This window comes from Myodes glareolus, chromosome 2, assembly GCF_982192425.1.
Source record: "Myodes glareolus chromosome 2, mMyoGla1.1, whole genome shotgun sequence".
Classification (NCBI taxonomy): Eukaryota; Metazoa; Chordata; class Mammalia; order Rodentia; family Cricetidae; genus Myodes; species Myodes glareolus.
This window is the reverse complement of record NC_142027.1, coordinates 94,110,894-94,132,231: the sequence shown is the minus strand read 5'-3', so window position 1 is coordinate 94,132,231 and position 21,338 is coordinate 94,110,894. Positions and strand designations below refer to the sequence as shown.

At 40.9% G+C, this 21,338-nt stretch overlaps 1 protein-coding gene across 17 annotated transcripts in view; it reads right to left on the bottom strand.

Annotated features, from left to right (window-relative positions):
• Clxn (calaxin) overlaps positions 1-20,683 on the bottom strand; it is a 41,361-nt gene extending 20,678 nt beyond the window's left edge. For 4 of the 17 annotated variants that reach the window (XM_087903146.1, XM_087903134.1, XM_087903163.1 and 1 more), the window contains exons 1-6: positions 20,501-20,683; positions 14,707-14,865; positions 12,002-12,040; positions 11,146-11,250; positions 10,261-10,412; positions 9,799-9,903 (exon numbers count right to left, since the gene is read on the bottom strand). In XM_087903146.1, the coding sequence (XP_087759272.1) occupies positions 9,799-9,903; positions 10,261-10,412; positions 11,146-11,250; positions 12,002-12,040; positions 14,707-14,865; positions 20,501-20,558 (618 nt within the window). In that variant the 5' untranslated portion in view covers positions 20,559-20,683. Of the gene's footprint in view, positions 1-61; positions 1,731-3,248; positions 4,744-9,798; positions 9,963-10,260; positions 10,413-11,145; positions 11,251-12,001; positions 12,041-14,706; positions 14,866-20,500 lie in introns of those variants that run through there. The other 13 variants (XR_015737077.1, XR_015737075.1, XR_015737078.1 and 10 more) reach the window with 10 other exon arrangements.
• Between the last annotated feature and the right edge of the window lie 655 nt (positions 20,684-21,338).

The window sequence follows — 21,338 nt, the reverse complement described above, 5'->3', positions numbered from 1 at the left end:
TTGCAATACTGTGCATAAGCTGGACACTACAAAAGCACAAAATGCCCCACACAGGGGAAAATGAGTGCTATAGAATCTCCTTTTTAATGTGAATTTAAAGCTAAGAATCTCACAGCAACATAAAGTGGGTTGGTGAGTAGCTGTGACCATCAATAAGTGGAAAGGACGGGGTATTAGTAAGATGTACTGGATTTCAGTTATTCAACAGAAGATATAGTCAATGCACCTGAAACTTACCACGAGGGCAGACTGCACTAGGCTAGACAAATGTGTGTCGACAGGTATCCTACTAAACTTTAAGTAGTAATTGTTTAGTCGAATGCACGTATACACATTATGTACATCTTAATTACACATCATTTTGGCTGACATTTCCCAATGATGAATGATGATAGAAATACAAAGATTATTGTGTTTTATTATTTATAACTTTCATAGAAAGAATGCTCATGTAGAGCCCCATATATCAGCATGGTTAATTACTTATTCTACTTATTAGGAATAGTCAATTTCTGTATACAATATAACCTTTGCACAAATGTAACGCATGTATAACAGGAAAGGGGACTTGCTTTTTGACATATTATCTAGAGCTTGTATGCTTCAGGGGTAGGTACCACATTGTCAGCCCCCTTAGTTTCTCTCCTGTGAATCCCAAAGGGCATAAGGAGCTTAGGAGACCTGGGGAGGAGAGTTCTTTCAGTGCCACACGATGGCCACCGGCCCCACAGGAACTTTCGAGATTCCATGACTGGCAGGCCCCATTAGAATATAATATGATGTGATCCCTGTAATGGGTTCTGCACTGAAAATCCAGACAGTGTGCAATCATGACACTGCACAACATACAGAAGTGGTAAAGGGGCTACAGCCAGGCTAGCGTGGTGTGACACTGGACATCATAGCTGAGAGGGCCCTGGCATCTGACGGCAATGAAGGAGCTGAATGAGCCTCTAGAGACTGATTGAAAGCTGGGCCCGTGGAGAGAGCAGATCTCTCTGTTCATCCAGAAATTAGCTGAAAGCTGGGCCCATCGACAGAGAAGACCTCTCTGCTCGTGGACAAGAAGTAATCGTATGGAGCTTTACTGTTTTCTAATCCAATCTGAAGTATTTATTGAGGGCCCATTACATGCAAAACACTTACTGCTGTGGTGGCCATGATGGTGTGGATGACAAAATCTTTGCCCTCCAATGCCTATTAGCTGGTGAAGTAAAGCCTCATAGAAGAAAGCACAACAGAAGGCTCCTCTGATCTTCCTCCGTGTTACTGTAGCCCCTAGTGCCTGCCATGTTCTTAGTCTCTGAGTACCATCCTCATCACTTGTTGCTATGAAGGAAACTCTGTAGTTTCAACAATATTTCAGTGTGCACTCAAACTACTTTCGACATGAAGACTATTTGTACCCAGAAGTGATGTCCATATAATTTGTTCATTGCTTTGATTAATCTGGAGGTTTATGACAGGTATGTGTCGTAACAGAGTTCATGTGGTAAAAATAGTTTTCGCAGTGTCAACATGTATTACCGAACCCAGCATGTCTGAAGAAGGCCTGAACTAAGACACACACAAATGATGTGAATCTCCCCACAGCATTTCCTGGGCCGAGAAGAACAGATGAACTTCAAGTGGCTCCTTTTGTACTTACTCAAAGCAATACATTTAGGAAATCATATATCATGGAAATCATTCGGGTCTTTGAATACCTGGGCTTCAAATTCCATCTGTCTCTGTAAGATAAAAGTGCTCAACTTAGTATAGACATTAAAAAGAGACAGAACAAAACAAGGCACTCCATGTGTCTCTCTAATGTCTGTAGAGACAGGCTCGTAGGGAAGGTGGGCATGATAGCTATTTCTCGTTATTGCCTTGATTATATCTGATATTAACTAAAAACCAAGCTGTTGGGTAAGCGATGATTTTTCTTCTTTAGATTATTTGAGGTGGGAAAACCCACCTTAAATCTGGACCACACTTTCTGGTGGTGGCCTTTATAAAGGACATGGAAGAAGGGAGCTTTGGCTCTTTGCCTGCTTGATCCCACTCTTCCTGGCCAGTTGATAGCTCCACTGAGATTTGAGCCTATTTCTTTGGGATCATAATGAACATTGAAGACCAGTTGAGACATCCAGTCTTGTGAACTAAACAACTATTGGGTTCTTGAATTTTTCATTAGGGGACAGTCATTGTTAGATAGCTGGACCACTCTTGTAAATACCACATACATTCAGTCAGTTCTGTTTCTCCAGAGAACCCTGACTGATACAGATCAAGGTGCCAGGAGTGGTTCTAGAGCAACAGAGGTATAAGGATGAATTATATAAGTACCTGGAAAAGACTTTCCAATTTGCTAACACCTACAGTTACTGAAGCCTTTGCTAGAAGCTTGGAGAACTCTGAAAACTCATAGTGTAAATTATTTAATAAACTTATTGAAAGAAATTCATTTGAATATCCTGATTTGCCTCTTGTGAGAAGCAAAGAATTTAGTGACTCTGTCTATTAAACTTCTGACAATTTATGGACAAATAAGGATAATGATTCTGACTGATTTCTCTTAGCGTCTGTTGATAAATTGACCCAGGAAAAGAATGAGTTGTGTGATAAAATTAACCAGCTTCTAGCATCTCAAAATATGGTGAAGGACTCAGGGTTAAAACTGACTGCCTCCAAATGTGCATAAACAGTCTATAGGTTTCTAAGTGTGCCCTGGAAGATAATCTTTTCTCCAGCAGCCACGGAACTCAAGCTGAAGAAAATCAAACCAAGGCTCTCATTGTAAGCCTGGCTAGGCTGAATTACAGGGAAAATTCAAGTCCCAGACATGGAGGTTTGGGGGTTTATGATAGAGCCGTTAACTGGTGAAGAATGGGATCCTATAACTTGGGATGGTGATGTGTGAGAGTATCATACTGAGGCTGAGAACTTTGACACCTCAGATGCCCGAGGATTTATTTCCTCTGGGGAAGAAATCTCTCCACCCTTAGCATAAGATGTGCCATTCTCCCTACCCCTGACCTTGGGGTCAGAGACACTGATGCTCAATTGGATGAATTTAAATGTGATGGGTTTAATTGAGCCTGAAAATAGGCAGCATTGAACCACCAAGCACAGTGACTTTAGCTATTGTAATTGGCAGCAGAGGCAAAGTGATGTCCGTAATGCCTGCTCTATAATGAGTAGCATGGACATATTGATTTTCATGGCGGTATAGCTTGTATGGATTGTCGATACTGGTTAATCGGCCATGATGTTCCACATAAGGAAATTTATTGTATGTTAACCCAACAGTGACTTTCCCTGAAGGAGATATCAGGCAAGACAATACTGCTGTTTCCCAGGGCCCACCAATACCTCTAGACCTATGACCAGACTTAACGCCAGTCAGCTCCCAAATGGGAGATAAAAAGTGTAGTTCGTGAGATGTGTGCTACACCGCTAAAGACCTTAGTGAGTTTGCCAATTCATTCAGTCAGATGTCTGGGGAATATATATGAGAGTGGATTTTACAGGTGTGGGACAACGGTGAGAGGGAGAGCCCAAGAAGCATTGGGGCCCCTTGTTATACGTTTTTGGAGGTTAGATGATTAATGGAGTTTTGACTGAAGTACAACTCACAATAGCTCTAGTACATCACTAAACTCATTCTGTAGTTATTTCCCCAGTTCCAGAATGTATAATTGGGATAGAAATACTTCAACATTGGCAGAATTCTCACAATGGTTCTTTGACCTGTGAAGTGAGGGTTATTACGGTTGGAAATTCCAAATGGAAGCCATTGGAGTTGCCTCTACCAGGGACAAAGAGGAGAGGACAGTATTGCATCTCATAAACTGAAGAAATTAGGGCCACCATTAAGGACGAAAATGCAGGGGTAGTAGTTTAATTCTTCCCGTAACTCTCTTATCTGACCAGGGCAAAAGACAGATGGTTTATGGAGAATGACAGCTGATTATCAAAAACTTAAATGTCCAGTGACTCCTGATGTAGTCGCTTTGCCAGACATGGTGTCCTTACTTGAGCAAATAAACACATCTCCCGGTACTTGGTATGCAGCTAATGCTTTAGCAAATGCCGTTTTCTTGGTACCTGACCATAAAGAGGATCAAAAGCGCTTTTCTTTCTGTTGGCAAGACCAATAGTACACCTTTAGTTTTACTTCAAAGATACATCAACTCTGTAGCTCTGTGACAAAACTTAGTTTGAAGAGATCTTGATCACTTGTTTCTTCCACAAAATGTCACACTGGTCGACTATATTAATGGCATTATGCGAATTGGACCAAGTGAACAGGAGGTAGCAACCACTTTGGACTTGTTGAAGACACATATGCACATCAGAGAATGAGAAGTAAATCCCACAAAAGTTCAAGGGTCTTCTACCTCAGTGACATGTTTAGCAGGGCAGTAGTATGGGACGTGTAGAGGTATTTCTTTAGAAGTTAAGGACAAGTTATTGCATGTGACCGCCCCCACTCCCAAAAAAGAAGCCCAACATTTAGAGGGTCTATTCGGATTCTGGAGAGAGAACAATCTTCTCTTGGATGTGTTACTTGAGCATATATACCAAGTGACTTGAAAATCTGTTAGCGTTGAGTGGGTCCTGGAACAGAGAAGGCTCTTCAGTAGGTCAGGGTTGCTATGCTGTCTGTGCTACCATCTGAAGCATATGATCTCGCAGACCCAATGGTTCTTGAGTTGTCAGTGGCAGATATTGATGCTGTTTGGAGCCATTAGCATGCCCCTAGGGGTGAATCACAAAGAAGACCTTTGCAATCTTGTAGGAAGGCTCCTACCATCATCTGCAGACAACTCCTCTCCCTTTGAGGGACAGTTCTTGACCTACTATGGTGTGGGAGAATTGTCTGTATTCTGTCAATCATATTTTAATAAAACACTGATTGGCCAGGCAAGCAGTATAGGCGGGAAAGCCAGACAGGAAGTAGAGGTGGAGCAAAGAGACTGGGAGTATTCTGGAAAGCAGGAAGCTCCCTCCGCAGTTCTGCTCAGATCACCGGAGAGGAAAGATGTAAGCTGCCCCACTGGAAAAGGTACTGAGCCATGTGCTAACATAGATAAGGATAATGGGGTAACATAAGTTATAAGAGCTAATAAGTAGCCTGACCTAATGGGCCAATCAGCTTTATAATCTTATGGAGTCTTGTGCGTGATTTTTCTTTGTGGCTTGCTGGCTGTGGGGTACTGGGTGGGACAGAAACCCCAACAAGCTGGCCCTCATGTTACACTACTATTATTGAGCCTTAGCGAAAACTGAATGTTTGGCAGTGGACCATCAAGTTAACCCTATAACTTGAGCTGCCCATCACAATCTGGGTGCCATTTAACCCACAAAACCATAAAGTAGGCTGTGCACAGCAACAGTTAATTAGGGACCAGAAGTGGTATACACATGATCAGACGGAGCAGGTCCTGCAGGTACAAGCAAGTTACATAAAGAAGTTGCTCCAAAGTCTGTGGTTTCTACTCCTGTTACAGTGCCATCTACTCCCAAGCATACACCTGTAGACTCAGGCGGTATGCCCTAGGAGCAGTTGACTGAAGAAGAAGAAAGAAACTAGGGCCTACTTTGTTGATGGCATACAGGTACAACCTAAAAGTAAACAGCTGTAGAGCTATAATCCCTGTGTATGAGAATCCTAACAGACACTGGTACAGGGAAATCTTGACCCTGGGCCGGAGTTCAGGTAATACACATGTTCACACATTTTGTTTGGAAGGATAAATGACTAGATGTGTGGTTGTTCACTGCTTCATGGGTCATAGCCAATGGATTAGATGGCCAGGGACTTGGAAAACTGGTGAGAAAGGCATCTGGGGAACAAGTATGTCCATAGATCCTTCACCCGGGATGTGAAGATACTTGTTTCCCTGGTATATCCTCATTAAGATGCTGACTTCTGCTGAGGAAGAGTTTAATAATCAAGTAGATATGATGACACATTATGTGGCCAGTCGGCCTCTTTTCCCAACCATTTTTGCCATTGCCCAGTGGGCCCGTGAACGAAATGGCTATTGTGGCAGAGATGGGAGTTATGCATGGGGTCAACAGCATGAAGTTCCACTCACCAGGACTGACTTGGCTACAGCTGCAGCTGAGTGACAAATCTGCCAAACAGCAAAGACCAACCTGAGTCCCCAACATAGCATTATTCCCTGGGGTGATCAGCCAGTGCCCTGCTGGCAGGTTGACTACATTGGACCACTTCCTCCTTGGAAAGGACAATACCTTGTTCTTATTATGGCGTATATTCATTCTGGTTGTGGGTTTGCCTTTCCTGCATGTGATTTTTTTTTCCAAAACACCATCCATGGACCCACATCCATTGCCAATGCCTTATCCCCCATCACAGCATTCCACACAGCATTGCTTCTGAACAAGGAATTCGCTTCACAGCCAGAGAAGAGTCACAGTAAACTTATTCTCAGGTATCACATTGGTCTTATCATGTCACTCACCATTCTGAAGCAGCTGGCCTGACATAATAGTGGAAAAGAATCAAAACCTGCTGATGAGCTTGCTCAAGGTAGAGGAACTACAGAACAAGTAGTAGGAGGAAGTACCAGCTGAGGTCATATGACTAGTTTCAGAAATGAGGATGATAATTGAATGAGGGGTTTTGTCATATTTTGTAGATAATGTATTTGTATTTTCTTTCCTTGATTTTTTTCTCATGTAATGTAAAATCAATGGAGATAATATTAATGATCATCAAACTTAAGTTTTGAATTGCTAAAAGAATGCCCCACAAGGGATTGCCACCTATTCTAAAATATATGTATTTGTTCCTGTATGTGGGATAGTTACATCATGTTAGGTGTTATCATGACCTGGCTATTGTTTTTATGTGGAAATTAAGCATGACATAAGGGGATATGATTGTGTTAAGTTGACAAGGGGTGGATTTGTGATGGCTCTTCTCAGTTATCAACTTGACTACATCTGGAGTTAACTAAAACCTAAGCTTCTGGGCACACCTGTAAGGAATTTTTCTTGATTAGATCATTTGAGGTGGGAAAACCCACCTTAAATCTTGGACACACTTTCTTGTGTCAGCCTACATAACGGACATGAAAGAAGGAAGAATTTTCTCTCTGTCTGCTTGCCCTCACTCTGTCTGACTAGTTGATTCCTTGACTGAGATTAGAACCTATTATTTTGGTTGTTCTCAACCTTCCTAATGCTGTGACCCTTTAATACAGCTCTTCATGTTATGGTGATCCCAGCCACAAAATTATATTCTTTGCTACTTCCTAAGTATAATTTTGCTACCATTAGGGATACTAATGTAAATCTGTGTTTTCTGAAGGTCTTAGGTGACTCCTGTGAAAGGGTCATTTAAGCTCCCAAGGGGATCTCAACCAACAGATTGAGAACGTGTGTTCTAGAGAATTCTGACTAACACAATGGGCACTGAGAACTTCTCGGATAGCTTTGCAGCAGCCTCCTATTGGAGGTCAGGATCTGGGAGTAGAGCTCTTGTATGAGGCTTCAGTGGGGATCAACAGCATTGAGCTCTGGGCATCCAGGGACTCAGACACAGTCAAGGACCCAAGGACATTCATAAGATTTTACATTCGGATGTGGAGAGGGACAGGGTGATCTCAGCAACAAGATTCTAGAAGATGAGGAGTGAGCCAGTCTTAAAATGGATGTTTTTTTCAAGACCTGTAGATGTACAGGTAGAAGAGGCTATGAAACTCATGTGAATACAAGCCCTCCCTCTCTGCCTCCTTCCTTCCTTCTATCCTTTTGTTTCCATTTGCTTTTTAAAAAGATTTCTTTTCAACTGTGTATGTGTGCTTCTGTGTGGAGTACATTCACATGAGAGTGGGTTGGGTGCCTTCTAAGAGCAGATGCACCAAGTATCCCTGGAGCAGGAGTTATAGGCAGATTTGGCACAGGAAACCAAGTAGGAGTCATGTACAAGAGAAGCACATACTCCTAACTGCTAAGCCATTTCTCCAGCTCCTTGTTTTGCTTTTAAGATGGAAAAGTTTTAAAGCCTTTAGAATTTGAACAGGAAGATTTTACTATCAGGGAATAGCTTGAGGATGCTGGAAATAAAATGACTAAGCAGTTCCTGAACAAGGGAGGAAGACAGGCTCAGAACTTTCTACTAGGGACATCTGAGGCCATCCATTCATCCCTCTACCCACCCATTCATGTCTCCACTAATTTATGTATGTTTTTCTAGGCATCTATTTTGTGTACTCAATATGTAAGTTGTGCAAAAATAGTGTAAAAAGAATTCCTCTCCTGACCTCAGGAAACTCACATATATGTGATGAGGCACACAGTGTGCATGCAAATAAATACCATGCGAGAAATATTACAGAGGAAAAAAGCAAGCTTGAGCAAAGAGAGGCAGGGGTAAGGGAGCAAAGGTTGTCTGTATGATGTAGTAAGTCTAGTGATCATGGGTTACAAGGATCCTGAGGCTCGTAAAGAGTTGAGGAAGAGATGGGAAGAACACAGTCGGTAGTGGGGCAGGAAGGGAAGAGCACAGAGTTGACTGCTCCCATTTCAATGGCCTCAGACATATGGAAGGGGAAGAGATGTTTCTGAAGAGACAGGATACAGAATCTGCATCTGGAGATCTCACAGGAGAAGGTGGAAAAAGGTGGGGTGTGATGCATCTGTATTTTCAAATGCAGTGGGTGTAGCAGGGGAAAGGCAGTAGGGGAAAAGTAGTGGGAGTAAGAAAGCTAATAATTCAGACAAGACAGATGATGATGGCCACTGGCTTGGACCATTTTAAGGCTAAATGCTGAAGGAGTAGCTCAGAGTGCCAGGAGAAACCACCAAGTACGACTTTCAGGTTACTGAAATGACTGGAAACGGCACCATTTGACGACACCAGAGAAGCAGGGAGATGCAAGTTCTATAGGAACCAGGAATTTTTAGAAGAAATCTTTGTAGACATATGAATTGGCAGCTGGAGATACAAACTAGAGCTCAGAGGATGGGGATATTCATTAATGCATTAATTGTCTGTTCAAACCCCAACAGATCCTTACCACTGTCCAGACTGCAGGCTGTGGAGGCACCTCTGATTTTGTATCTAGCCAAGTCCAAGTGAGGCTCTCCTTCCTCGCTCACTGCCTTCCTCCATTTCTTTCATTCACATGTCGTTTCCTTTGCCTGGATTACCTCTGCATATTTACCTGGCTATTTTTCCTTTGAAACCTGGTTCTTCGGATAAGCCTTACTGTCTTCTTATGATCTAGATGGCGTGGATGTTCTTTCTCCTGCCTGTCACCATACTTTATGTAGCTCTCTATCAGGAGCACCAGCATATCCATCCTGGCATGCCACTAATTAGTCAAGTTAGCTTTGATAAAATGCTTTAATCCACTGAGTTTGGCTCCTCGTCTCTAAGCTGGATGGTATGAGATATTGTGCTTATGACACTGCCTGCCATAGTAAAAGCAATATGCAAATCATTAAATGTTGTTATAACAATATAATACTTAGCCTAATGTTGTGCAACAATTCTCATATTGCTTTTTGTCCTCCTGTGAAGCCGCTAAGTCTTTCCTCTGGGTTTCTGGCACACATTGATCCTTATTAATTCTTTCTAACATGGATTAATGCATTTAAGAATGAAGAAAACACACTAGTGGGCTGTGACAGTAGCCTGAGACAAATTGTCATTTCTGTGGGGGAGGGGTCTTTCTATGCTCTTATTCTTCTCACTACCATACACCAAGCTGAGAAGTCCTGGGTTGTCTGTTGCAAATTCCGTTTTGAATTCTTTAAAAAAAGGAATATTGGTACCTTTGGATCAGGCAGGCATGGCCCAAAGGCTTCCAGCAGGAGAGTCTCTTCTCTCACGGCATTCTCATAGTCCGTATAGGACAGCTTCCCATCATGGTCTTGGTCCTGAGAGGTGAGCAGCCTGGGTCAGTGAACACATGGCACTTTTGCTGCAGAGGCACACTCTTTTTCGCAGTCAAGTGTTAGGAGAAGAGTGAGAGATTAGGGTGGGACACTGAAAAATAAAGCTTTGTAGTGTGTGGAGGGCAAGTGGTCACTGAGCATGGACTCAAGAGCCTCTCACATGCTAGGCAAGTGCTCTGTCACCGTCCCACTCCTGCAGCTCAAAGAGAATGTTCTACTACAAGTCAACTTTTATTTAACTAAGCAGAATGCTGGAAATCATCGTCACTGGGTTCTTACTTCTATCCCACACCTTGCCTATAGGCTTGAATATAAAACTTTTAAGTTACTCATACTTACCATTTTCTTAAGTGTAATTTCAACCAAATCTTTGATCCCTTCATCAGGGTCTTCTTCAGAGGGCTGCTTGAGAAGGCTGTTCTTCAGCATGTGGAACATCTCCTCCTTTGAAATGTAGCCGTCCCCATTCAAATCAAACACTTCAAAGCAATCTAAAAAAATTATATATATATATATATATATATATATATATATGTGTGTGTGTGTGTGTGTGTGTGTGTGTGTGTGTGTTGTGTGTTTGTGTATTTGAGATTATCACTAAAGTGCCATTTTCTTCTGACAAAGCAGTCAGGGTGGAGGCATATCTTATTGTTGCATTACTGGGCTGCAAACTTGATGCTAGTTGACTTTCATGGGAATGATGGTGTACACTAGGGAAATATCCCCACCCCTTTTTCTGTGCTTCTTTAGCAGACTGTGAAGAGAAACTCCTAGGAGCAATGGCATGAGCTTTGCTAACTGGACACATGGGAAAGCAATTGTGTGTTTATGTTAACTTTATTAAATGAAGTATGACTCCATTAGTTGAGAATTATTTAAAAAGTAGAAATTTTAAATTAGGTTTAATATTTGTTAATGAGCATTCTAAACTAGAATGTGGATGTAGTGGTGCATGGTTAGAATGTAGATTACATCCTGTGCTGCTTCCTTTCATGCTGCTCCTTAATGGTTTGATTTTCTTCTTAATTACTATAATCGCATTCTTAATCAACTTAATTTACTCTATAAAAGGCCAGTGAGGATTCACCAACCAACCAGCCAACCAACCAATCAACCAACCAACCTACCAGGACCCACTTCACTGGTGGACTGGAGACGGTGATTTACAAAGCTTTTGCTATGTTTGTCATAATGCATAAACTAGAAGTTGATCTGCAGGCTTACATTTCATTTTTTCTTCTAAAGTCCCTCGAAGAAACAGTGATAATCCATGAATCCACTCAGTTACACTTACACAGCCATCATTGTCTCTATCAAAACCTCGAAATACTAAAAAGACACAATGTAACATTTGTGTTGGATTTTAATTCTGCATGATATACCAAGCCTACCTTCACTCTCCATTTCACAGCTGTTTCAAGACCCAAGGTCCCCATGTCCTCATTTGAAAAAGAAACTTAGACACACAACCTGAGAAAACTCTTCTAGTTATAGATTCAACTTTGCCTTCATATGTTGTGGGAATAAGTAATGTTCTTACTATATAAAATATGGATGAAATAATAATATACTGTCGTATTAAACATACTAGTCATTTGATATTTAAGCTTCTTAATAAAATAATTTTGTGCTTTTATTCCTCAGGGCAAACAATGCTGTTACATGGTAGGTGTGCATTTTAAATATTATGTAGTATTCTCTAGCATGTAAGGAAATTTAAGTAGAAATAGAACACAATGGGGTTTTTTATATGAAGTATGAAAACTAGTTATGTTCTCTTTCTAAACAACAAAAGGAATAGGAGACTCATTCCTTCTCCAAGCATTTTGGAAGATTAAAATACATTCAAATGACTTGAATAATCAATGGGTTAAGGAAGAAATAAAGGAAGAAATGAAAAACTTCCTAAAACACAATGAAAATGACCACACAACATACCCAAATTTATTGGACACTGTGAAATCATTGTCAGAAGGAAAGTTCATAGCAATAAATGCCTATATAAAGAAGCTGGAAAAATTCCACACTAGTGAGTTGACAGAACACCTGAAAACTCTAGAACAAAAAGAAGCAAACTTACCTAAGAAGACTAGACAGCAGGGAATGATCAAATTGAGGACTGAAATCAACAAAATAGAAACAAAGAAAACAATACAAAGAATCAATAAGACAAAGAGTTGGTTCTTTGAGAAAATCAACAAAATAAAAAAACCTTTATCCAAACTAATCAAAAGGCAGAGGGAGAATCCAAATTAACTAAATCAGTAATGAAAAGGGGGACATAACAACAGACAAGGAGGAAATTTAGAGAATCATCAGGTCATACTTTGAAAACCTGTACTCCACAAAAACTGGAAAACTTAAAGGAAATGGACAATTTTCTGGATAACTTGTCAAAATTAAATCAAGACCAAATAATCAAATTAAACAGACCTATAAATGCTAAAGAAATAAAAGCAGACATCAAAAGTATCCCCCCCCCGCCAAAAAAAGCCCAGGGCTAGATGGTTTCATGGCAGAATTCTACAAGATTTTCAAAGAAGAACTAATATTAATACTCCCCAAATTGTTCCACAAAATTAAAACAGAAGGAACATTGTCAAACTCTTTTTATGAGACTATAATTACCTTGGTACACAAAACCACACAAAGACATTACTAAGAAAGAGAATTACAGACTGATCTCCTTCCTGAACATTTATGCAAAAATACTCAATGAAATACTGGCAAACCAAATCCATAACACATCAGAAAAGTCATCCACCTGTTCAAGTCGGCTTCATCCCAACAATGCAGGTATGGTTCAACATACAAAAGTCTGTCAATGTAATCCACCATATAAACAAACTAAAAAAAAACCCACATGATCATCTCATTAGATGCTTAAAAAGCCTTTCACAAAATACAACATCCCTTCATGATAAGGTCTTGGAGAGACCAGGGGATACAAGGAACATACCTAAACATAATAAAGGCAATATTGATCAAGTCAACAGTCAACTTCAAACTAAATGGAGATAAACTCAAAGCAACCCCACTGAAATCAAAAACAAGACAAGGTTGACCACTCTCTCCATATATATTCAACATAGTACTTGAGGTTCTAGCTAGAATAATAAGACAACAAAAGGAGATCAAGAGGATACAAGTTGGAAAAGAAGAAGTCAAACTCTCACCATTTGCTGATGATATGATAGTTTATATAAGGGGTCCCAAAAATTCTACAAAAGAACTTCTACAACTCATAAACACTTCCAGTAATATAGCAGGATACAAGAGTAACTCAAAAAATCAGTAGCCCTCCTTTACACAAACAATAAACTGGCTGAGAAAGAAATCAGAGAAACATCATCCTTCACAATAGCCACAAATAATATAAAATATCTTCAAGTAACTCCAACCAAACAACTGGAAGGCCTGTATGACAAGAACTTTAAATCTTTGAAGAAAAAAATGAAAGAAGACACCAGAAAGTGGAAAGACTTTCCATGCTCTTGGTTAGGTAGAATTAACATAGTAAAAATGGCGACCTTACCAAAAGCAATCTACAGACTCAATGCAATGCCTATCAAAATTCCAGCAAAATTCTTCACAGACCTTGAAAGAACAATAATCAACTTCATATGGAAAAAAAAACCCAGGATAGCCAAAACAATCTTGTACAATAAAGGAAGTTCTGGAGGCATCACAATCTCTGACTTCAAACTCTACTACAGAGCTACTGAAAACAATCTGGTATTGGCATAAAAACAGACAGGAGGACATTGGTACCAAATCGAAGACCCAGATATCAATCCACACACCTATGAACACCTGATTTTTGACAAAGAAGCAAAAAATATAAAATGGAAAAAGGAAAGTATATTCAGCAAATGGTGCTGGCATAACTGGATATCAACTTGTAGAAGAATGAAAATAGATTCGTATCTATTCCCATGCACAAAACTCAAGTCCAAATAGAACAAAGACCTCAACATAAAACCAACCATACTGAACCTCATAGAAGAGAAAGTGGGAAGTACACTTGAATGCATTGGCACAGGAGACTACTTCCTAAATATAACTAACCCCAGCATCACAGACACTGAGTGTAACAATTAGTAAATGGAACCTCCTGAAACTACAAAGCTTCTATAAAGGACACAGTCAGCAAGACAAAATGACAGCCTACAGAATGGGAAAAGATCTTCACCAACCTCTCATTGGACAGAGGGCTGATCTCCTAAATACACAAAGAATTCAAAAAATTGGTCATCAAAAGAACAAATAATCCAATAAAAAATGGGGTACAGACCTAAAGAGAGAACTATCCTTTCCATGCTCTAGAAACATCATATTGAGTGAGGTAACCCAGACCCAGAAAGACAATTATCATATGGACTCACTCAAAAGTGATTTTCAGACATAAAGCAAAAAAAAAAAAAAACCCAAAACAAAAAAAAACCCACCAACAATCGTAATCCCAGAGAACCTAGACAGCAAAGGAGATATACATGGATCTAATGTACATAGGAAGTAGACAAAGACAAAAATCTCCTCAGTAATTTGGGAACTTGGGGAACATGAGAGAGGGTAGAAGGGGAGTGGAGAGGAAGGAGAGGAGCAGATAAAAATACATAGTTCAATAAAAACAATTATATATATGTATATATAGGCCACTAAAAATAATACATTCAAATGTAATTGGGGATGTAGAACACGAGATTCCTCCAAAGAGCATAACCAAACTTGAACCTTTGTTATTTACAGTTGAATTTTACAGTTCCCATCATATGTGTATCTTACCTCTGTCCATAATCATGTCATCTGTCATTCCAAATGTCATATGCAGAATGTTCCGAAATGCATTACGATCTAGTCCAATGACTACTCCTGGCCTTTCTACCACATCTCCCACCAAGTTATAGAAAAGCGTTATAAGGCAGTTCACTTCAGATTTATTAACTGTAAAAGATCAAAATTGACACATAACAAAAGCACGCTTTAAAATTTCAAGAACTCAAATACTGCATTAATGAGTTTATGTGTTCAAAATCAAAAGCATCTAATGCTTGGCTGCCATTTTCAAGTCTCCCATATTCTGAGCCTTAGAGTTAAAGGAAGATGATGCCAAAGTTACATTACCCACTAACAGAAGGCAAATTATTCATTCTGGAGCCAAATGCTAAATAGAAATAGACTCCATCACAGTTAGAATGAAAGAAGATAGCAGTCGTGTGACCTAAATGACTGTAGTGTCAGAGTTGAGACTTCGCAAGTGCAGACAGGAGGGCAGGTCACAGCTGCACTGTTTCAGACTGCAGGCAACAGCCAGCATTTGATGGTAGGTGTTTATGGCACTTACAAACGAGCATTACCCTGGAAATTTAGGCTCCTAAATATCTGTGTAATCATTTTCATTTCAGTTTAGGCTTAATAAATTTATAAGGCATAACCTTGAAATCAGAGTTATTTTCTAATAAAGGAATTTTAGGCATGTTCTACCAACCAGCGCGATTCTTCTCCAAGTTGTGTGAACATTAACGAGAAAAACCTCTGGATTAATTTTGCAGAAAGATTTATTTTTAATTTAATACTTTCTCTCTCTCTCTCTCTCTCTCTCTCTCTCTCACACACACACACACACACACACACACACACACACACACACACACCCAAGAGCACGAGAGAGAGAGAGAGAGAGCTGAGAACAGGGACTCAGCCATGTACCTATGCACCAGTGTTCACAGTGACATCATTCAGAAAAGCCAAAAGGAGCAAACCAATGTTCGGTGATAGATTAGTGGTTAAACAAAATGTGGTATAGCCACGCAGTGTAATACTGGCTTTTAAGCATTGCTACAAGATGCATTGGCATTAAGTGGAAAAAGTATATCTATGTCCTCATGGTGATGCCACATGTTGGAAAACATAATGAAAAGGGAACCACTTCTGCCTCTCAATTCACTATCAGACCTGCTTCTCATCTGCAAAACGAATGTCTTTAATAGGCATGCAAGATTCAGAGCTTGAAGCTGACTTTCAAAGAAAACATGCAATACACTTCTGCCATACACTTTGCACAGAGATGGACCTAGCACAGAGATGATGGACCTACTACAGAGATGAACCTAGTACCAGAGAGAGATGGACCTAGCACAGAGATGGACCTAGTATAGACAAATAGGTGCTTAATATAGAGATGGGCCTAGTACAGAGAGCTATGGACCCAATACAGGGATGGATCTAGCAGAGAGATGATGGACATGGTACAGAGATGGACCTAGTACAGAGATGCTCAAGCACAGAGATGGACCTAGTACAGAAATGGACCTAACACAGAGATAGACCTATTACAGACATGGACTTAGTGCAGAGATGGACTTATCACAGAGCTGATGAACCTAGCACAGAGACCTGGACCTAGTGCAGAGATGACCTAGTACAAAGATGACCTAGCACAATGATGGACCTAGTGCAGAGATGGTCTTATGGATAAAGAATTCTTAGCCCCCCTCAAAAATCCCCGAGATGACTTTCTGTTTCTTTCTTAAAACTGGGTGAAAGCATATCTCTGTAACAGTGACAACAGACAACTGGGCCTAGGTCCCCTGTCTTACAGATGTGTTTACTTGTATCCTAATCCCAGGCTCCTGGCTTTCTGCAAACAGAAAGCTGTTTAAAGGCAGGCTGGGAGGAAAGTTAGATAACCCCACCCCCAGACTTGTCCAAGCAGAAAATAAATCCTTTTTTCCATTACATTTTTTTTAATCTAATTTCTTTTGAAATACAGGGAAACTGAAGAAGCATGTCTATGGAGCTAAGTGGGTATTAACCAGAAGGTAAAATATGGTTTCACTTATATGATGCATCTACTCTTGTCAAATTCATAGTGGGGAGTTCGTGTTTAGTTGGTACAGGGTTTATTAGGGAAAAATCACAGTTCCAGAGATTGCCAATCATAACAGTTGCATGACACTGTGCATGTACAGGGTCCCTTCCTGTGTGAAGTTTCACCTCCCCTGTTATAGTGCAAGAATAATGAATGAAATAAAAAATAACAACTTTTATTACAGGATAGTGTTGTAACTATTTTATTGTTTGTAGCTAACCTAACCTACTATCTAAGTGTGTCTCATTTATAACTTAAAATATGGTAGCTATTTGTGTACAAGGAAAATCATGGGATACATACTCCTCAGTATCTCTAATAGGTGTCATAACTTCACCTTCAACTTATGGAAAAGAGAAGTCTTCTGAACTTAATGCCAAGAGCCACACATATAAAACAGTTAAAATGTTAAATCTAAAATATAAAAGCACAATACATGAGTGTGAAAAGCTCTAAAAATTCAGAACTGTTTGTGGTTGGGGAAGGACTGTGTGAACAACTCCGATGCTGATGGGCCGGGTTTCCATCTCAAGACAAAAGTCACTTAAGTGACAGCAGCTTCATTTATGACTGAGATCTTTAAAAGTTTCTTGCTGATGTTTAAAACCTTTTGATTGCTTTGTATGTGAGCACTGCATCTATATGACTGCTGTCTCTCCCTGTTCCCCTTACCTCCTCCCCTCTCATGACTTCCACTCCCTTTCAAATTCATGACCTTTTCTTTATTGTTTGCACACACACGCGCGCACACACACATACACACACACACACATATGCATACACAGCCACTGAATAGACTTGTGCACGTGTCTAGCACTGACCTCCTGGGGATTGGAGAACCTATATAGGAAGTGATCCCTGGAGAAAATTGATTCTTCTTCTCTCAGCAGCCGTTAAACACCTGTCATTTTCTTTTTTTTTTAATCTACGAGTGGGACCCATTTCCTTGTACACGTTGGCACGTGAACTGATGTTGTTACACACCGATCTTGTTCACCAAATGATATTGTTGATATGTTATGGCTGAATTTTTCAGGTCATGTCTAAGCATACTCTCTCGTAGCAGGCACCCTGGTCTTCTGGCTCTTCAAAGCTTTCTGCTCCCTCTTCTGTGACTTTCCCTGAGCCTTAAAGTAAGGGCTGTGTTGCAAAGTCACTATTTCTTTAAATTATTAAAAGTTGAGAATCTCTGAAATAGTCTCCATCAGTTCTTTAGTGAAGAGAGAGAGAGAGAGAGAGACAGACTTGTGGCTCTAAGAGTAACTATTTAGAGTACAGTTAGAAACTGTACTGGTTTAGGAAAGTGGCAGCTATAGGTTCTCTGGTAGAGGCCCATGATTCCCTCCAACCATGGGTAGCTGGCTAGGTTTACAGTACCAGACATGAATCTTTCCTATTCAGTAGACCATAAGTTCAATTAAAAAGCTGGTGGTTGACCCCAAGATAAAACTGCCACCATTGCAGCATTGGGGATTTCATGGAGGTCCGGTCTTTGTCCTGGCTTACAGGGTTTCTGGGTAGGACTACTTATAGCTCCTTTCTATGCTGCTTACAGAGCACTTTGAAGTTATTTGAGGAGCTAGTCCTCAGGGAGGAGGCTTCCAGATCAGCTCCATCTCAATCTCTACAAATTCTGTGCCTGAGTGTGTGGTGTCTTCAGCAATAGAATCTCACGGTCAAGTTCTAGAAGGCAATTAAAGGCAAAGGCTATATTCCATTCTATCACGGAATCTCACGTATCTCCCTGACCAATAACTGGAGGGGAGGTTTCCCATCCCTGCCACTGAATTTTTTTGTTAGATAGCGCATGACTCTTGGGGGTGGGGAAGCACCCTTACTACATGTACCATAACTCATGTGTGTTTGTGTGGGTACATATATAGGTATACATATATTTATTAAACAGTTATTTTAAGTATGTTCATAAGATAATGTTTTCCTGTAACTTTTTCAAACATTCTTAGTAGTATTTATCTTTTCTCCCTTCCTTTCCCCCTGTATGACCTTCCTGTCCCCCATGAATTCTCCACATATTACATGAATTTAAGGGAAATCCCATTTGGCTGTTCATCTTTCCAGGGTTGCTACACGGGCCCAGAAGTTCTCATCTGTAGCTGGTGGATTAACTAGCTGCCCACCTAAAACCCTTTCTTCTCTGGTTCAACACAACGTGTCCTTCATTCTCTGTGTCATCGTCTGTCATTTAGAGATGTTTTAAATCAACACAATGTCCATGAGCTGTATCTGTTTGAACATACCACTTACTTGTTGCTAGTAATAATTAAAGTTTCTAGGATTTATATAAAACATTATTTAAAATCAAAAATCAAGAGTTTTATTTTTCAGACATGTTTTTACTGACAATTTAAAATCTATACTTAGTTTAGGGCTTAATTCAGTGGTAGATTGCTTGCATAGTTTGCTCAGTCCTCAGTACTGCAAATATAACACAAAAGGAAGACCACTTATTTTTGAATTGTTCTCAGGGTTTGCTTGCGAAGCATTGTGAACTTACTGAACAGATTCAACCAGTTGAGCACTGTGTGTGTCGGTTATTAATGTGTATTTGCCAGAAATGTCTGCACTCGTTTTAGAAATACCAAGTATTCTCCCAGAGATGAAAGCGATGCAGGAAAACAACAAAAGAATACAATCTCTATCAAATTAATAAACACCTTAACTTGCTGGATTCCTTTTTCTGAGACTTTTTTTTAATACAGTGTAACAGTATATGATAATGTTCAGTTCTGGTACTACCCCTGTGGCATCATTTTTCACACATCATATCAGACACCAGTGATGTAAAAGAAACATTTGTGTCTAGCGTTGACCTCTTGGGGCTCCATGAGAAGTTCATTTCTACACCTTTGTTCAGCAGAGATAGTCTGAATATGCAGACCTCTCCTGTTTTCCTCAAGTGACCAGTAGCTTTTCAACCATCACACGGCTTCTAAGTTCACACACCAGACAACAGTGCCTTCATCCCAACCACATCCACACATGGCTTCTTAGGCTGAGGGCAACTCTGATTTTTCAGCCTGAGTACAGTGCTTTGGGGTCTGGCCCCTTGGAAGATTCCCTTCACCTTTGGACCCCACTAGCAGTTAATGAGTGTCTGAAACTGGGGACAGATTCCTTACTATCTTGAATTTGCTCAGCAATGCAGGTTTCAAACAGAACATTGCTAGAGAGCCCCAAGTGTCTTTCTTAAAGGTTTCCAGGAGTGGATGACTGTGTTGCCTTATGGGGCTCATTATTAAACTCCCAGAGCCTAGCCCTCACAGGTTCATTTGCTCTAGAGAGAGCTAGAAAGTAGGTGAAGGTGCTATATATTGGCTCTGCTACTTTCTTGATTCTAGAGTTTTTCTAGAACTTTTTCAACCCTTGTAAAGTTAAAGTCACATGCCTCCCAAGCACACAGCATCTCACTTCTTTAACATAAAAGCAAATAAAGAGAGTCTGAATTTAGCGAGTGTGAGCGCGAGCACAGGCAGCGTACTCGAGACGCTTGCGACCTAGTTCTAAAGATCCAGGGACTGAAGGAGGAGCTGACACCCCAGAAGGGGATTCTCTTCCAGATTTCTCTTGAGGAGTAGTGTGGGGGGGGGGAGGGGAGGGACCTTGTGGTGAAAGCAGGAAGGAGACACTAGGTAGAAAAGAGACCTGGCCCGGAAGTCATGGGTACTTCAGCATTCGGTTCTTACTTACAATGCTTGCAACTTTTAGTTAAGGTGTCTGTCAACTTCTGCAGCTTCTTTCGGTTCATGGCGGGAGTTCATATAATGAGGTCTCAGTGTCATCTGGAGCCTAGAGCCAGGTCCCTCATGAGCTCTAGGCTGAGGCAGCCTAGTGCAGACTCGTGGCTCTGAGCATTTGCGTCCCTAACAGACAGTGTGGCCATGACAACGCCTTAGAGGGCCACCAATTGGCTCCTGGGGGCGGGCGCACGACACATAAATGAAGCTCCTGCACACAGAGGAGCCATGGCAACGGATGGGCCTGTGGCCGATTGGCTCCTGCGCTGGAGACTGACTAGTCAGGCCCAGAAAGGCCTGTGACCCGCCCAGCCCCCTCGCAGTCCAAGTTGCAGAGTTCCAACCTGGCGCTTTGCTTCCTGTGTTGATTGCCAGGTTGGGGTTTTTAATTTCCACTTGTCACTCTCTTTTCAGTTCACAGCGCCTCAAACTGCGACGTAAATAATCAGAAGTCTAAGAGTAAGGTGTGGACAATATGTAGGAGACATTTTGGGTAAGGAGCACAGGAAGAATTGAGGGTCCTCCAGGAGCTCCGCGGGGTGCTAGAGGGAAATAGGTGTGTTTTCCCAACAATTGTCAGGTGGCTTCTTGCCTGAGTGTTAGGAGCTTTTCCTTCAGGACTAATTCACCACTGAAAGTAAGTTTGAACAATTAGGCTTGAACTGTGTTGCTGAGAAAGTAGACCCCCTCCACCTCCTCCCCCCCCCCCCCCCCGCACCTTTTTCTATCTCTCTCTCTCTTCCCCTCTCCTTCTGTCTCACTCTTTGGAGGAGGAGGCTGTCTTTCACACT